Below are 19,004 nucleotides of genomic sequence, written 5' to 3' on the forward strand. Positions count from 1 at the left end.
TTGGAAAACACTTCTGTTGCAAACCTTTTGCAACAATGGTTTGCAGCTAATCTAATTTTCATGTGAAAATAATGAGTGGCAAATCAGCACAGAACTCTCGGTTTTTGTAAGGGCCACTAAAGATCACACCCTATACCGGCCTTGGTATGTTTGTAAATCTGATCTTTTTAAGCTGTTTAGCAGATGGTTATTACATTGTGATGCTTTCCAGATCAAAAGATATAAAAGAGACATATCTGGGATGTATGTGTGCTATCTGGTTATTGGGTACTGCAGTAAACAAATACATTGAAAATATCATAAGTTAGTGTTTTAAGGCTACATCTCTCAAGTAAATGTAAAGGTTTGAGATGCACGATTAGCCTCAGATGTCATCTGATTATCATCATAAGTTCAATATTAATATTTGATTATAATTTACTTTTATATCATACAATGTTGTGCTATTATAACCGATATAACCCTTAAAAATGAGTTTCTTGCAACCAAGTGTACTCAGGTCGATTCATTAGCGTCAATATGTATGACTTAAATACATCAAGTAGATGTTACCACATGAAGCACATTTTTAGGCTAACAATGAAAAGAATGAAAGAGTATCTGACTTTGTAAGTAGCCAATAAAGTGTAGAGACAAGCGTCACACTAAACGCTCATGATAAATCTGGTTAAGAGAGTTCAGACAGGTCTGGGATGAAGTGTGGGAGTTTTTCAGCCTGGTATCCGAGAACTGACTCAGTTACACAAGCTAGACCCCTTCCATCAGCAATGTAACTGGCTGGAATGATCGCCCATCCCAGAAGCATAATTTACTCGAACAAAATATTTATACAGAGGCGGACCGAAATCACTCACAACAAGCCCATTCACGAAACCGAGTGGAAACGACCCGCGAAAATAAAAGTCTGAGCTGACTTTATATCAAACTAAGTATTTCTAAGGAAAGAGGCTGGTTACTCCAAACATCTGTGCAAAGAAGATTTGTTTAACAGGATGATGCACTTTCTGGCTATTTTAAACTGTGTGGTACTTATTTCATTGTGCGAAATACTAGGAAAACATCGAGCGAACGGTAAGTAAACCCAGACGCTTTTTTAAATCTAAAAATTTAGTTTTTCGTTCATATATTATTACGAAGTTTTTAATCGGGTTTAAAGCGTGTTAATTAGAACAAAACAACACTTTGAACTCACAGAAACTACAGTTTTCCAGTCGCTATTTATTTATTTATTTTAATAAATTAATCAAATGAACTAATTTCAGTGCTAGTTAAATATCTGCTGCGCACGCAGGTGGACACGCTTCAGTAAAGAGGACATGCAACCGAAAGACTAATTGTTTTAGTGAAGCAGTGCTATTTAAATTTGATTTACCCTGCCAGCAGTTTGCCATCTTTAATTGCCCAGTGAACGGTTGATACATGAAAATGATTACATCAAAGGGCAATGTTTGTATTAGAAAGGAATCTCATTCAATAGAAAGTGTAATCTTAACAAATAGGATGTTATGTTAATATTGCATGTGTCACCAGAAGGGTTAATTAATTTCAGATTTATTGCACTGTTCAAACTGCTGTGCACAACAAAGCCCCATTAAACGTTAATAATTTAAACATGTCCACATTCACCAGGCACACTGTCAGATTAACATTTGAGAATAAAACATGCTTAACACACGCATGCACACACAACAACAATGCTTATATTTACTAGCCTAAGTTAAAATATTTTCTCAAAGTTTCACAAGAAAATGATTGTGCTTCTGTGTAATGCTCCTATTCCTTTTATTGTTATATTGGGATAGTTTACTCAAGAGTTGGCTGTAATTTTAGGGACTGACAGCCTCCGTCATCATTCACGTTCATTGCATCTTTTTGTCCATACAGTGAAAGTGAAGTGGCAAATTCTGTGTAACAGCCAATAAAAGTGAAAGGAAGTACTTTATTAGCATCTGTATCAAAAACTTTGTAATTGCACATGTGCATCTGAGAAAGAACAGGGGAAAACGTCCTTTATAGCTGACGGCAGTGCTGTGTTGTTGATTTTTGTTCTGGATTTTGTATGTTTTTAATCTATGTGTGTGTAGCTGGCATGTGCTGGTTGCAGCAGGGACCAGAGCACCACTGTGATATGGTGCTCATGAGGGGCGTGAGCAGGGAGGAGTGCTGTGCAGCTGGCCGTCTGGACACTGCCTGGTCCAATACCAGTCTGCCCATCAATGAAGTCAGCCTGCTGGGATTCCTGGGAATAGTTTCCTGCAAGCCGTGCAAAGGTTCAGACTCATATTTACCCTCTGTACTAAGATCTCAGTAGGGCTGGGTTGTCCAACTGTGTAATGTTCCAAAATGTTAATACCAATGAGAGACAACCACACGCAGACACCTGATACTTTTCATACTGTTACTAGCATTTTTAAACTTGTAGAACATTCTTAGAGAACATTCCTTGCTTGGAAATTAGGGCTGAGATCCTTTTTATTTAAAAAGATAAAATTGTACCTTTGGCCAAATCTAGATTTGGGAGTGTTTTCTTTACAAAAGCAATTGCGCATATAGTTTAATAAAGCTTTACAAAAATACTATAATTTTGTTATATTAATTTCTCAAAATTAATAATTTTGAGACGATTCACAGCAAGTGAGATTCTCGACCCGGTTCAAAAAATCATTAATTTTGTTGAACATTAATTCTGCGATAATGATGCAATACCCACAGCTGAAGCACTTACTGGCTACACAGCACGTCAAACTTAATGACTCAAAAAGAACAGAATGAGCTGGTCCCACTGTCAGGACTTGCTATGTGTTGAGATGTTAATGTCAGTTAACCTTTATAAACCTACAGATGTTTATTTTTTAAGTATTTAAAAAATCTTTGCAAATGAAGGCCCTGAGAATTAAGTAGGCATTTTTAATCAACGACAAATACAAATGATCAATAATGTACGTTTTCTAGTTGTGTTTGTATTTTTTATTAGACTTTTTTTTTAAAACGAACTGTCTGAAAGAACTGGTTCGCAGAAATCAATCAGACTTCCCATCACTAATGTGTCAGTTCCATTGTTGCCAACTTAGCGACTTTGTCGCTATTTTTAGCGACTTTTCAGACCCCTTAGCGACATTTTTTCAAAAAAGCGACTAGCGACAAATCTAGCGACTTTTTCGACAAACCTTAGCAACTTTCCAAATTCCAAATATCGCCAGTACTGCAAGCGTGAGGTCTTACTTCCCCGCTGCGTCTGCTCTGTTCAGTGAGCGGCTGAGAGGAGCAGCACATTCTGTTGACTGCACGCCAGCGGACATAGACATGAATGAGCTGCGCATGTGCACGCTGTGTTAGCAGGAACCAATCAGTGATCACATAGCAGCTGCCTTCTCCTTTGTTTTAATTCAAAACATTTAATTTGACCGTTTTTTTCTTGGCATGCGCTTATATTCACTACTAATCAGAGTTTTAGTTCATTCCGGTTCGGTTTCTGAACTCTCAGACTTCAGATCGTATATTTACAGACTCTATACATTTTACTTATCCAAACACAACAATAAACCTTCTTCAAACTCATAAACATGTAACGTTAAGTTCCGTTCCAGTGTCTAACAGAAAATGTGTAATTGAGAACCGTTTTACTGGACATTCGGCTATATACTTATATAAAAACAGTATGAGCACGGTTTAGGGGAGATAACCGTTATTATACACTGACAAATTAGGCAGAATTCAAATACGACGTGATGACGTTATTAATATGCTAATGACGCATGATGTCATCTGGCGACATTTAGCTACTTTTCGAGCAGGCTTTAGCTACTTTCCATTGAAAATAGTTGGCAACACTGGTCAGTTCAATCACGACAACTCCAGTGTTAAGTTGATGGGTTTGGTCTTGGTGGAATAAGTTTGGTCATGGCAGACTAGAACTTATTAGGCTGCTGTTGCACAGCAATTACAAAGACTTGCTACTGGTAAAACAGAGATATGCCACGTTGAGCATGTAAGACATGCTTCTGGTGCTGCACAATTCAACAAACATGATACATGTAGCATCAAGCATGTAGGCTTCTGCTTCACAATTATACATACAATTCCGTTGAAGCAGATCTAGACAAGTGATGCTGGGGTGGAGGAGGATTTCAGAGAAAAAACTCATATGATGCTGCAGTGAATACCTGCAAACAACTGAGGCCATTTAAATGTTAGACAAAGAGAATGCATGCAAATTGATTGGCTAACAAAAAAACATTTCAAAGGACCCATCAGCTGCACCTTGTTAGCTGATTGGCTTAACAGATTACATGTCAAAGGACCTAACAGCTTGTGTCTAGTAGAATTTCATGACTGATCTTTGAATCATATTAGGTAGAAATAGCTCTTAAAATTAACAATTGAACATTTTTCTTTTCACTTTACAGTGTGTTTATTGCATTAATTTATCCCTTTATTTTATTTTTAATTCAATCCACTATATCTGGCCCTATTTTAAGACCGCTATGTCTTAAGCGCAGTGCCATGTAATACGTCATACGCACAAAGTCAGTGAGCATGGCGGTAAAGTTTTGGTATTTTTCGTGCTTGAGCTAAGTCTTAGCCGTTAATGTGGGTTAGCGAAATAGCGTGCTAAGCATGAATGGGTTTGGTCAAGTGCAGTTTAATTCTGCTTTGTTGAATATTAGGCATATTTCTATAACATGCTCCTTATATACGCATTGAAAATGTGGTGCTCAGGCATATTGGATGTATCCTGTGTTAAATTATAAAGAATGTAAGTATAATTAATCATATTGATCTACTGACACACAAATCATGGCTAGAGGCTAGTATTAAATGTGGCCGATAACTCTGTTACAGTAACATCTGCTGGTGGAATCACTAAACTGCAAATGCAGGAACTGAGTTTAGACTTAGCACCCAGAATAGACATGGTTCTCAGACGTCTGAGCGCAAAATGACCTATTTTTCAGGACAATAGCAAACTTCGATTTGCAGCACTTCATTAGCATACACCGTTTGCACACATATGCCCACAGATAGCACAATGGCAAGTTGTGCCGGCACGAAAATGGCACTTATGAAGCACATGGTCATTAAAAATAAAGCCTATGAATAAAAATTTATTTTTACTGTGCATGAAATTAATCAATCATATTTGACACAAAAGAAGCTCTTTTCTGACCTTTTCTCTCTTCCCATTGGGAAAGGCATTCACTCTTTCCCAATGCTTATTGGAAAGCAGGCTTGTGTTGCCTTTCCCTCTTGAATTCCAGCTCACCACAAAGAAAAATTCCTTCCACATGCTGGAGGTCTGGTCCGCATAAGCCTCAAACACAATCAGTATCATTAGACAATTGGGAAAAAGTGAAAGCCTATTATATTGTTTGTTCCATGGCATTTGCCTTTCATTGTCATAAAACTATATGGACTAGTGAACCCTACTGAGTGACCTCTCCAGTGTGCTCTCAATGTCAACTGCTTCAAAGCATTCCTGACATCTCAACTCACTCTTTGTATCTAACCGACACATACATTAGTTTTCTTCGAAGGGCAGACCAGTTTGGATTTCCAGTAGAGGTGGAGGTATCTGATTTGAGTGATTTGGCTTCACAGGGAAGGGGAGCAAAAGGAAATTAAAGGACTTGGAGGAATGGGAACCAGGAGTAGGGAGATAAGGGTTTCAATATGAGGGAGAAGTGCAGACTCGCTCAATGGGTTTCTGATGTGTTTTGTTTACAGTTAAATGAAGTAGAATAGGCAATTATTTGACAGCAAGTCAATTGCCATGTATGTGGAAATCTTACAGTAATAACACAGAACACTCTGGGGTAAATTCACTACAGTTGCGCCATTTTGGCATGTTCAGCACAAAAATGTGCATCTTATTCACTAAAACCTTCAATCCAGTTTAAACGGGCTAAATGCGCTGAAAAGATTTTAGTTAAGTTGTTTTTTTTTCTAGTCCAAACACGCCTCCTCTGTATGTAAAGTAGGCTTTTTGGTGATTGCACCTTGCTCATAAAACTCAGCGATATTTCTATGCCAAAATTAACACCATGCTATTACCACCCAAGTGGTAAGCACAGTTTTACTGTACTGAATCAATATTGAAATACTGTGCTTAACATCCTTAAACATTTATATTACTACATCATATTCTATCTTTCTCTTATAGACAACTGTGAAGGGGTCAACTGCAGCCCTGGAAAGGTGTGCAGGATGAAGGCAGGACGTCCGCAGTGCGTATGCTCTCCAGACTGTTCCAACATCTCCACTAAACATGGCGTGTGTGGGAGTGATGGGAACTCGTACAAAGATGAGTGTGCGCTCTTGATGGCTCGCTGCAGAGGTCACCCTGACCTGGAGATTATGTATCAGGGAGAATGCAAAAGTAAGATTGTTTTTTTTAGGTTCCATATAATCAGTCCATTATTTTGTTAAGTTTAAAGTGCACCCAGGAATGAAATGTCTATCATTATTTACTCACCCTCATGTATGATTAATGTGGTGGAACGATCCACCCCTCCCTCTCGTTATCGTCACCCCGCCTCTTAAGGCCGTCCTTCAGCCAGGTTCACAATGGGAGTGGGCTGGAGAGCGAGAAGAGGTGCATAGTTAATAAGCCTTGTTTTGACAGTGGTGGATGAAGCACACCTTATGTGAATACTGCTCATCACCGCTGTCTTTAATACGCAGAGCGCACCTCTTCTCGGGAAGCCGGCTTCAAATCTCCATGCGTGCACACACTGGCATCCTCGCATGGCCAGGACCAAAGCGAGGATGGTTCGGCTGAATAAGATGCAGTTGCAGCCAACGGGCTCAAGTCCGGGCTGCTTCCCCTCACACCTGCCGCAGGCCTAGGAGGACAGGCCATTGAAGACGATAACGCACCACGGATCCAGGAGGGTAGTGCTGAGGCTGTCAAACCCCGCTTATGCCTGGGCCATTCCTTGGACACTACCCTGAACTTCACGGAACCCAGTTTCACCGCGAGGATGCTAGATTCCTCTATATTTTGATCACCATTCCCCCTGGACACTATTTCCCCTATTTATGAACATTTTATATTTATTATTATTTGTAAGAAATGCTTCCTAAGCAACGAATTGGCCCGGTTGCAAGGGTGGGTAGAGTCATGTTGGGTTAAGCTCCTTGTGGTCACTAAAATGTGGTTTTGCTCTCAGTGGGGCACGTGGTGAGTTGTGCGTGGATGCCGTAGAGAATAGCGTGAGCTTCCACACGTGCTAGGTCTCCACGGTAACACCCTTAACAAGTCACGTGATAAGATGTGCGAATTGACTGTCTCAGACGTGGAGACAACTGAGATTTGTCCTCCGTCACCCGGATTGAGGCGAGTCACTACGCCACCACGAGGACTTAGAGCGCATTAGGAATTGGGCATGCTAAATTGGGGAGAAAAGGGGAGAAAATCCACACAAAATCTTTTACATAGGATGGTGTCAAAAGCAAATTGTAATTTAGTTGTAAATGATGTAATACAGTCAAAAAGAATGCTAATTTTATTAACCATATGCCGTAACCCCAACCCTAAACCTAAACATAAGTGAAGTAAAAATCAAATTTTAAGGTGACTAAAATGTAACTTTTTAATCACACATGCCAATTTAAGAATGTTATTACTTCCTGGTTTCAACAGGACAAGAATCTATGTTTCAGAGTGAACACAATTACTTTCTGGTTTCCATGGGACCAGACCCTGTGTCGACAGAACAGCATGTCAATTTTCACTGTGTGATCATGTTGTGATTTTAAACCAGTTGTGACGTCACTGTGCACTTAAACCCTTTACTCTATAGGTGATATCTGTTGTAATCAATGGTTTTGTATTTTCAACATGTTTCCTAGACCCTTGACCCTTTTTCTTTCAGAGTCTTGCTCCAATGTCGTATGCCCTGGTACACACACCTGTGTGACGGACCAGACCAACAGCGCCCACTGTGTTATGTGCCGAACCGCACCATGCCCAATGCCCATGGTCACTGAGCAAACCATCTGCGGCAATGATAACATCACTTACCTTAGTGCCTGCCACCTGCGTAGGGCTACCTGCTTTTTGGGTCGCTCCATAGGAGTCCGCCACTATGGACACTGCCGAAGTAAGCAGCAACCTAGGTTCTGCCCCGAAAGACATGCACTGCTATTCATGCTGAAAAGACTAGTTTAAACCAAAATGAATTTCCATGCTGGTCCATGTGGTGTAAGGTGGTCAGCTGAACTTAAGCCCAAAGTATACTTCAGTTTTGATGCGAATAGCATATGCGTACAGTCGAACGCTAGCCTTTCAAAGTGTACTACATTTGACTGTGCCCACACACACAGGCGGTTGGCGCATGCATGCTACGACTGCAACAGGATACTGGACAATATCTCTTCAGGAGTTTAGACACATAAAGATGTATTTGTATTCCTTCAGACTCGAGTTATTCAAATGCAGGAATCTCCTGACCACCTCACGCTCTCTTGATGTGCACATCCACTGTTGTTGTATCTACTTTCGTCTCCTGCTGTTTAGCAGTGATTACATCTTCTTTTAGCGCTTCTTTGTGACAGCAATGGGTCAATTGTTTGTTTCCACTAACATGCATGCAAATACCGTGCTCTCAGAGTATGTGCTGTTAGAAAAATCGAGTCACACGCGTTCAGTGCTCCAGCACGTGTCCTGTATGCAGATGCCAAGTGTTCGCGTCTGACTGAAGAATACCTTCAGCTTAATCTGGTCACCCAGCCTTGCCAAGCTGGTGCTGAGCTGGTTTAATTGGGATGCCAGCTGATTTCCCTGCTGACCAAAAATTGCCCAAACCCCCTCTTATACTAGCCAACTGACCAGCCTGACCCGGCTTGACAAATAGCTAAAATCAACCAACCAGCTTAGGGCTGTTTTAATGTATTTTTAACGTGTTACTAATTGCATTGTTTGTAAATATTAAAATTAGATATTTTATTCTATATGCATTAAGAGTGGTGTCACAAAATTGTTTCACAAAATGTAAAGTCAGTTTTTTTGAGATGTGAATTTAACTACTTAATGCTGTGTCTTGCAGGTAATGAAGGCAGTGAGGAAAATTCACTTTTCTGAGGATGCCAGCTTTACTCAAAAGAAATTCTGCTCCATGTACGTATAATGAAGGCACATATAAAATGAAAGACCCTGTTTGAAACCATATAGTCTCACAACAGGGTCCTCTGTACCAAAGAACTGCTACTAGTATTATAAACGCATGCAGTAGTATATTTAAACGGAAACGTATGCCTTTGCTTCACCTGCATTTGTTTTAACAAGGAGAATTGAACTGATGAACTGACAATGTGTATATTGTAAATATATTAAAGCTACTATTTATTGGTGAAAAGTACTGAAGTAACTAAGTCAGTGTTATTTATGTTTAACACATTTGAGACACCATATTATCCATAGATCAGTTGCCTATATCGAGGTATTTATTGTGTGTTTTGTCTCAGTTTTCATGTACACTTATATCAGAAGTGAATAATGTCAACGCACATGATACAACCCTATGTATGCCAGACTGAGTACATGGATAAATGTCTAAAATGTGCCTCTCTGAAGGAAACCATGTAGCTGCACGGATGAAATTCTTATGGACATGGGAGACTATTTACTCACTGAGATAGTGTTATGCGTGTACTGTTTGTGTTCTGAAGGATTACACAGCCAAAACGGCAACACTTCCAGACCTTGTGCTGCAGTGCATGCTACATTGGCGTGAAGACCAAACTGAGCCACCCACCAAGCAATGAAATTACCAGTCACAGTCTAATGGCAGCAGTTTTTACAAGAACACTGAGAAAGTCAAAGAATGTATAGTACATTCCACTGTTTAATGATTTTCACATTGTTGGGCTATTTTTTTTATTTAATTTTATTTTGTTTCTATCCCAAGTTTTCGGATAAATTGACCTTGTTATATATTGAATTGGCAAAAAGAAGAAATTCAAATTCCCAGTAGTAAATGGTGTGGTGTTATGTGAATAAGTGACAGATGGTTTCAACAGTTGTATTTTTGTAAATGATCATTGTGTTTGTTACAAACTGTACTGAAATGCGTAACCTTTCATAAGAGATTTTAACCTGCCTGTAAATAGAGACCTTTTGCAGTATTTGAATGTATACTGTGAAATTCATTTTTATCAATGCATCGTTATTTTTATAATGATCTACTGACATTTGATTTTTAATTAAAAAACAAAATTAATATTGTGGAATGGGATTCTAAAGATTCTTGTTTATTCATGTGTCATTGATAAATTGATAAATCAATTAAACATTTTAGTATAAAACATTTAATTATATTGATAATATAAAAATAATAATATATGATATTCATAAACAAGACTATAAATAAACTGAAAATATTACTGTACATTAATTTTGCAATTGATAATATAGAAATGATAATCAAATTAAAAATGTGTGAAAATAATTGTTGTTATGTTGATAGAAAGTAAGGTTTAAAGTAGCCTAAATGTTTATTGTTTTCCTGTTATCTATTGTCCTATTTATTGAATATTATATTTATATAGCGTAACATTTTAAATTACATTTTAAACTTTTATCAATATATGAGGGCGTACCATCCGAATTCCATCCCCCAAGAATCACCTTCCTGCCGATCATCACGCTGGTAAGGACCTTGCTTGTTTACATTATTGGGGTGGTTACCTGCCCCCAATCCCCCTGAATCGACGCCCCTGACCAAACCTAACCAATAGTGTTCTAAAAGCAAATTCTACATAAAAGCACATTTTATGAAGCAACCACTTCATTGCATGTCACTTCTATGACACTTTTGTGTCACATGTCAACTTCAGGGCTTGAACCATGTTCTTCAGATTCCATAGTCCCAACATGCTCTATCAGTTGAGCTACCGTGCAAGCTAATCATGTTTGAATACATGTGTAAATGCAGGAGTGTCTGTAAATGAAGCGTTAAATTGTGATGTTTTTCAAATGATGCTTTAGAGTGTTAAAGGTGCACTCGGTATCTTTTTGTCATCTTGGACTTACAGTAACAACTAGTGGTGTGGCTGCAGAATCATTCAAAATCAATAGTTTTCGGTTACAGATGCCATTTTAGAAATTAACTATTTACAATAAGCCAAAATTAATTTAATCTAAGAGTGAAAGTGTCCAATAAAAAGATGGCTACTGAGATTAAGCGAGTAGTATTCAGCTGGTCATGTGATTCTAAAATGGCAGCCCCCGTGAACAGCTTTTATACAGTTACTGATATGACTAGAGTCCTCATCTCTTGTGAGTGCCCATGATTTATATATATATATATATATATATATATATATATATATATATATATATATATATATATATATCAATATATGTTTAAAAATTACAATGAATTTCTTTAGGAGTAATTTTTTTTAATGGGGATTTTTTTTTTTTTGCACCTTTAAGATATCATAACAAAGCACAGAGTGAAAAATAAGTGTTTATAAAGTCATAATCAGTCATTGTAGTTGTGATTTGTGCGAAAGTGAATAAAACGCAAAGTTGTTGTAGTGCCTCTAGTGCTAACCTAACCAGGAAACTGCAGTGAAATATAGAACATGGGACGTAAAACTCAGGTTGCTAAAATGTATTTATAGTAATAAATAAAGGTTGCATTTAAAACACTATTTATGTTCAAATGTTGGCCTCTTTGTGTTTTTGTAACTGCTGAAGGTCGAGCGTCCCCTAGTAAGTCATTGTAATGGAGAAAAGTGTGGGGCTGAGTATATGACTTTTATTGAAAATAATGTTTTGTATATATATTTTTTTAATTCTTTGAGCAGAAAACAAACATTTCTGCAAATAGCGTTTAGAAAGTAACTTTAAGTAAAGTATGTAATATGATTACTTTTTCAATGTAGTAATCAGTACATTTTATAGAAGTAATTAGTTATTTTTTGCCAATTACTTTTTGAGTAACTTTCCCAACACTGATAATTCATCTTTGCAGCTTGTTCAATTTCAGCAATGTGCAAAATGCTAAATACAAAAACAGGATTGACCACATTAATCCAAGAATTTCTTAGAAGGTTTAGTTGCAATAGTTGTTCAGTCATTTCAATATAGGTTTCACCCTATTATATAATCAAACAGAGAAGTGTCAGTCCACTGTCTATGAGGTGGCCTCTTAACTAACAGTGGCAGCAGTGAGGAATATAGGGGTTATTTCTTGTCTGAAAAAGGAGCTTCTCCCGATTGCACTCCGCATCTGGTTTAAATTTGAGAGATGTTTAGATTCTGATCCAAGTTACTTTTATTACATTGGAACTGGAATTAATTGTTTGCTTTAACAGGCCATAACAATTCCATAAAAATGTTTGCAGTGCATTGTTTCTACATCTCGATAAATAGCTGTTTTTGTTGTTCTAGAATGTTTGTTGGTCCACAGTGATCCTGAAAGCAATTTATGGGCCTGATTTAATTTTCTTGTTATTACAAAAGGAGGTTGTCAGGTAATCAGCCTATGAAACAATGTTTTGCTTTATAAACAAATAAAGAAGTGGTATTTATTTGGGTGTTCCACAAAATCCATCAAGGGTTTTCAAACTGGGTTTAAACATTTTGTCAAGATTTGTAAAAAACTATTTTATTTATTTAATCTTAATTAAACCATATACACTGTATGCATACTATATCTATCTATCTATCTATCTATCTATCTATCTATAGTAATTATGTTAGGGCTGAGAAATGTAATGCATTAATCTCTGCGATTACTCTTTTACATTACATTTTTTTTTTTACACAATTAACACAGTGGCCGTTTTTTTTTTTTTTTCTTACTTCCTGACACTTCATGCAGTGGGAGAATTGTGTTGTGAGTTGGTGTCTCAGCGGTTAGGGTGGGGTTAGGGCATCTGCTGCCTCCCAGGAACAAACACAGGCACCTTTGTACAATAGGCAAAACTACACTAATGTTTTTCCCCACTTTGACAAAGCACTGGCATTTATTTAATTTGTCTGGAGGTGTACGCTCGAACTTGACATCCTAGCACAGAAACTGATTGTATGGAGCAGTACACCTTTATTCATTATGTGCATCACATGTCCCGGTCATAATAAACATGGAAGCAGATTAACCTCACAGAGAAAGAAGACTTCACCAGCAACCAGTGAACCAGTCGTAAAAGAGATATGGGCAAACTGCTGTATCTCTTTGCATTGCTCGAATACGCTCAGACACTTTCAGCGGAATCAGTGTCAAAAGCTAAATCACCAGAGCGAGACCTGAGCTGAACGTGTAGAGAATGTGATAGACCTGACCGTTCGGCACGTAATGGGCACATGAGCATCAGAACTGGACCATGGAGCAATGGAAGAAGGTGAACAGGTCTGATGAATCATGTTTTCTTTTTGATCATGTGGACAGCCGGGTGCGTGTGTGTTGTTTACCTGTGGAAGAGATGGCAGCATGATGCACTATGTGAAGAAGGCAGGCCAGCAGAAGCAGTGTGTTGCTCTGGGCAATGTTCTGCTGGGAAACCTTGGGTCCTGGCATTCATGTGGATGTTACTTTGACATGTATCACCTACCTAAAGGTTATTGCAGTCCATGTACACCCCTTCATGGCAACAGTATTCCCTGATGGCAGTGGCCTCTTTCAGCAGGATAATGTTCCCTGCATGGAACACTGCAAAAAAAAAATCAGGAATTAGAGAAACATGATAAAGAGTTAAAGTTGTTGACTTGGCCTCCAAATTCCCCAGATCTCAATCCAATTGAGCATCTATGGGATGTGCTGGACAAGTCCGATCCATGGAGGCCCCACCTTGCAACTTACAGGACTTTAAAGATTTGCTGCTAACGTCTTGGTGCCAGATACCACAGGACACCTTCAGAGGTCTTATATATATATATATATATATATATATATATATATATATATATATATATATATATATATTCATTTGTATCTGCCATTGTAGAAATTGGGTTCCTCACTGATCATATTTGGGGGCCCATGACATCAAAAAGTTTGAGAACCCCTGTTGTACTCCATATAAAAGAAGGGGATTTTTTGTTGTGTCCAGCACATCCTGGAATGATTTCACATTTTGTTTAAAATTCCACTGCAAGAGAATCACCGTTGTGTGTCAGTTGTATTGTCATAGACATTAAGAGTGGCGCCTACTAATTTGTTCATGGTGTGTCATTTACGGCCCAGTTTACCTATTCATGATGGACATGTTTTCTCTATCTCCAAAGGAAGTATTGCTTCAGGAAAAACAATCCAGAGGGGCAGGGCCGGCCCAAGCCTTTATGGGGCGCTAAGCAGAATTTGATTTGGGGGCCCCTCGGTGCCGCCAATATGATTGAATATTGTCAATGCTTGATTATTCGCACACTATAAATCTAACACGCCCCTTATCAATTTTATTAGTTGTAGCTGTGTTGCTTACATCATACCAATGTCTGCCTGGCATGATTTTACCCTTCTATGGTTTTAAATTTGACAGTAGCACACCTATATTTACCCAATCTTGCTGTCCATCTGTTACCAATTTTGTGTACTTCCTACAGAACAATTAGCAGCAGAAGCTGTAGACAGTATAATTTCTTTTTGAATAAGTGAGCAGCTCCTCTTACATTATTTCCCCATTAATGAACTTTCTGTAGGTGTAGTGGAAGCTTCGGCCATCAGGTTTTTCAGGGAATGTGAAGTTTTCCTTCATAGGCAGTGACCCTCTGCTTACCAGATCAGTCCTTTCTGAGTCAGACAGGATAGATGACAACATCAGTGGATGCACATGCTGGGAAGTGCTCCTCACATGCAGAGGATGGACCTGATGAAAGATGAAAAGAATAATAAAAGCTAGCCATGTTAGATGTAATGCAACTGTCTGTCAAAAACAAAGGCATGGTTTATCCATATAAATATATTGATCTGGGATTGTTGAAAAATCATCATCAGCTGTAGCACTGGCACTTGGGGCAGGTGGCGTTCGTTGTGCCCCATGTCCAAAATATTTCAACAGTGCTCCTAGGGATTTTTCATAAGAGTACATATTTGACAGAATATTTGACAAAATATGTTATTTTTCCAACACAAATTATTATACTCAGCAGCAAGCCATCTGTACACCTAAACAACAACTCTTAATCTATAACTAGCTAACTGAGGCACAATGATATTGGAATATATTAGCAAAGACCCGCAAATGGTAGACTAATGTTAATAATGTTAAGTTGTTATCAGTACAAAGTTTATGGAACAGAAGCTTATTTTTATTACAAAGAATATATACACAGGAAAGTTATTTTTACACAGAAGACAAAAACTTTAATCTAAACTTGCTAAGTAATATGTTGTACTATAATATATTAAGATGTCAAGGCTATTTACTGATGTTTAATCAAACTTTCCTAAAAAAGCAGATATGCTACAAAGGCTATGTTAACTAACTAGCCAGCTAATGTTAGCTCTTAACAGCCTAGCTACTTAACATACCTTTATCGTGCTGTTTTTCTCTTCCTCTGTTTTCTTCTTTTTCCTTTTCTTTGCACCAGAGGATATGTCCTTTTTTGTGACATTGCTGTTTTGCTGTCTGAATGTGCTTGCATCCTGCAGCCTGTTAACATAATATTGCATTTAATATTGTGTTTTGTATAATTACCATTGTCCATTGGTATAATCACAAAAAAAAATTAAAAAAATGAATGTGCTCTTGGGTGGCCACCGGGGCCCTAAGCAGCCGCTTTGTTCGCTTATGCCTTGGGCTGGCTCTGCAGAGGGGTATAAAAGCATTGGTAATTAAGTGACACAAGTGTTGCAGTACAGTTAAGTGCTGTAATTTGTCAGCATGACATGGGATCTGCTCTGAAATCCATTAAGTATGGCAGCCTACACTTCCTGAATGAATACGGGAAGGGAACACGATGACAACAGCAGCCGACTTACAAACATTAAAAACATTTACTTGAGCATCAAATGTGTACAGTACAAATATATAAAAACTAAGTTTACAGCATTGCTTACAGAACTAGCAGGGGCCAATTCACGAAGAAAAAAAAAAAACCTTGAATTTAATTCAGATAATTTAATTTAATTCGCAATTCGGTTTTGTTTGGACAGATCACTCACACACTGGATATTTACCTATAATCAACTGAAACAAAATGTCACTTTTTTGAGTGTTGTATTTTTGAGAAACTTCAACTAGTTACATCCTGTGATTATGTCTTTTAGAAATGCTTTGTAGCCAATAGTTACATGAATTCACACAATCTCAAAGTCACCGGAAATTTGCGCTTTGGTGTTGTTTTAGCAAAACAAAATACCAGGGAAGCATCGAAGCCAAGCCCATCAGAATACACCTTTCTAGATTGAGAAAGTGCTTTCCAGTTTTGAGTGCAATATGCAACAGACAGCCAGCAAATGGACTAAAACCATTTCATTTGGTAATTTGATTGCCAATGAGTGACCTAATTGGAGCAATCCACAGGCTAATGGTTAACGGGTGCGAACGATTGAATTTAGCTTTGAGGGAAATAGATTAAGACAACAGTATGGACTAAAACACAGACATCAGAAATAATGCAACCTCTTTGCGTCTCGATTAAATGTGGTGAACAGCAAACCGAGCAGAGATGGTATCTGTTGACTGCCTGATCTCACTCGATCTCTCTGTATGGTCTAAGACTTTGAGACTTTGGTACTTTGGCTCTGAAAGGATTCTATTACAGTACAAAAAAAATTACCACATCTTCAATTAAAACTATACACGTATGCTTAAATAGATTTTAATGCAGAGAGGTAACAGAGATTTACTGTCTCTCAAATCTTTAATCCAATGTATTAAAAGCCACGTTTTCCCATAGGAATATCCAGATTCCCTGATAAATTAGGATATTTCTGATTTAAAAAAAGTAAATGTGTAGGCAAAGCATACAGTAATTAGACAAAAAAAAGTGTTCAATTATGTGGTTGACACACTGTGACACTTTATGTCTAATTCAACCATTTAAAATAAGATTGTACTTTTAAACTGTCCCATTTCCATTGTTTGCAATGTCACTTTAACCTTTTTGCTGTCATCATAAATGGTTATGTATATTACATAAGGCACATTGTAAACCTCTGAAAATACTTTGTTTTTTGTTCTCATCTGCCCATATGGGGTCCATTTTCTCAGAAATTCAGTCACAGAGCTTGCTTATGATACATGATCTGTCTGCAGGACAAGCCCCCGAACTGACGTCTTCCTCTGTTGTGCATGAGAACCACAAAGACAGCCAGATGCATTTGCTCTTATCTCCACCATCAATGCCATTACTGGTCTACAGCAGCATTGTTTTGAATGCACTGAGGCTTGACCAACTCTAATTGACTAATCTTTTCTGATTAATACCTTACAATAAGCTGCAATTTCACTTCACCATGGCCTTGTACCACCAACGATGGATGTGTCTGGCTGCAACAGGGTACAAACTCTGATGCAACTCAGAATAAGTGTCATCAGTCATAGTCATAGCACATCAATTAAACAAATAGATTCTTACTTTGACATGAGACCTCGATGTGGTGGCAAACAGCATTTTTGACAATCTTAGACAGGTGGATTTTACCAAAATGTACCACTCCGGACAGAAGATTTCCTGAACTGTACAATGTCTGGCTGATTTTTGCATGTGTTAAAGTGTGCTTATTTACATATGGTCTCATGATGTTATCAGGAACACTGTGTTTCTTCACACTCTATGAAGCAATCTTCCCAGCTGGTGTGGATAACTTATTTCCACAAAATATTACTATTCTGTCTGACGCATGCTGAGTGTTGATGAGTGTTTAGTCTAGTTGTCTAAACCTAAACTACTGGGTGATCAGGGCCATAGGAAGTTCTAGACTGATGTTTTTGCCTGGAGACAAAAGGGAAGTGTATTTTATCAGCTCTATATTTAGTGTTATCTGGATATGCTCAAAGTGAGGATGACACATATGTCAACAACATACTCTAAACAGAGGACTCAAATGTAACAAATCTTAGAACTGTTTGGAAATGTACATTTACTGACAGTGACTGATACAGCTCTTTGTCGAAAAAGCAAGATTCATGGGTTCTATGTTCCCTTTCAAGTCACTCACTTGGCATGATGATCGATGGTCAAGTGTCTTACCTCGTCCAAAAAACAAAACAAAATCTAATTTCCCATTTGGAAACTTCCATCTCACCTCATCTAAAACATGTAATCATGTTGTCTTCTAAACCATAACAAAACAAAAATACTGTACATTTAATGACCTCGTAAAAACAAAACAAAACCAAATGTACCATTTGGAAATGCCCATCTCACCTTGTCTAAAACATACAATTAACTTTTCTTCTAAACCATAACAAAACATAAATACTGTACATTTAATGAACAAAACCTAACATAACATGACATAAAAAAAATAAAACAAAATTATACATGTAATCCAATCATCAGTAAAAGTTTTAAATTAAATCACCCCTTCTTCCAAAAAAGCCAAAACAAAGTTAAAAATCTAACCAAAATATGTAAAAATGTGTAAAATAAATAAAATATTACATTTAATAAAATTATACATTCAATGAAATAAAATGCACAAAATAAAAAAGAGAAGAAAAACACAAGGTGAGGTCACATGTGAAGAGAAATTACAATGCAAAGAGGAATCTATAGTCATGAACAACAGTCTGTTTACTCCAGACGCAAATACTGCAACTGAGACACCAGGCAGACGTGGGGGAGTCACACGTGAGAGTGGACACAATAGCTGAGTTAATGAGCACAAACATAGCAACGTCTGTACTGTCGGATTCCTCCCGTCACATCTCCCACACACATCAGATAAAGCTTACACAAGGGCCTACAACAACTGAAGACTTCATGAACGGAGCAACTTTGGTAACATAGTAAATATGACTTTATGACATTTCGACACATACTGTATGTTAACCTGCATGTGGAATTAAAAGCTTCAGCAATTTCGGTGTTACAAAAGTATTTAGGT

General features: G+C 37.8%; 1 protein-coding gene across 2 annotated transcripts; it reads left to right on the forward strand.

The window, feature by feature from the left end:
• Positions 1-796: 796 nt before the first annotated feature.
• On the forward strand, positions 797-10,229 carry LOC127639938 (follistatin-related protein 3-like). Of its 2 annotated transcripts, none has more exons than XM_052122285.1 (6): positions 797-1,071; positions 2,085-2,270; positions 6,161-6,376; positions 7,875-8,102; positions 9,048-9,118; positions 9,575-10,229. In XM_052122285.1, exons 1-5 carry the CDS (start codon positions 993-995, stop codon positions 9,080-9,082), a joined length of 744 nt encoding a protein of 247 aa, XP_051978245.1. In that variant the 5' UTR covers positions 797-992; the 3' UTR covers positions 9,083-9,118; positions 9,575-10,229. The 2 variants fall into 2 exon arrangements, with proteins under 2 accessions (XP_051978245.1, XP_051978246.1); XM_052122286.1 differs by having other exon boundaries at positions 798-1,071; positions 9,670-10,229.
• The last annotated feature ends 8,775 nt before the right edge of the window (positions 10,230-19,004 follow it).

Source organism: Xyrauchen texanus, chromosome 48, assembly GCF_025860055.1.
Source record: "Xyrauchen texanus isolate HMW12.3.18 chromosome 48, RBS_HiC_50CHRs, whole genome shotgun sequence".
NCBI classification, from domain to species: domain Eukaryota; kingdom Metazoa; phylum Chordata; class Actinopteri; order Cypriniformes; family Catostomidae; genus Xyrauchen; species Xyrauchen texanus.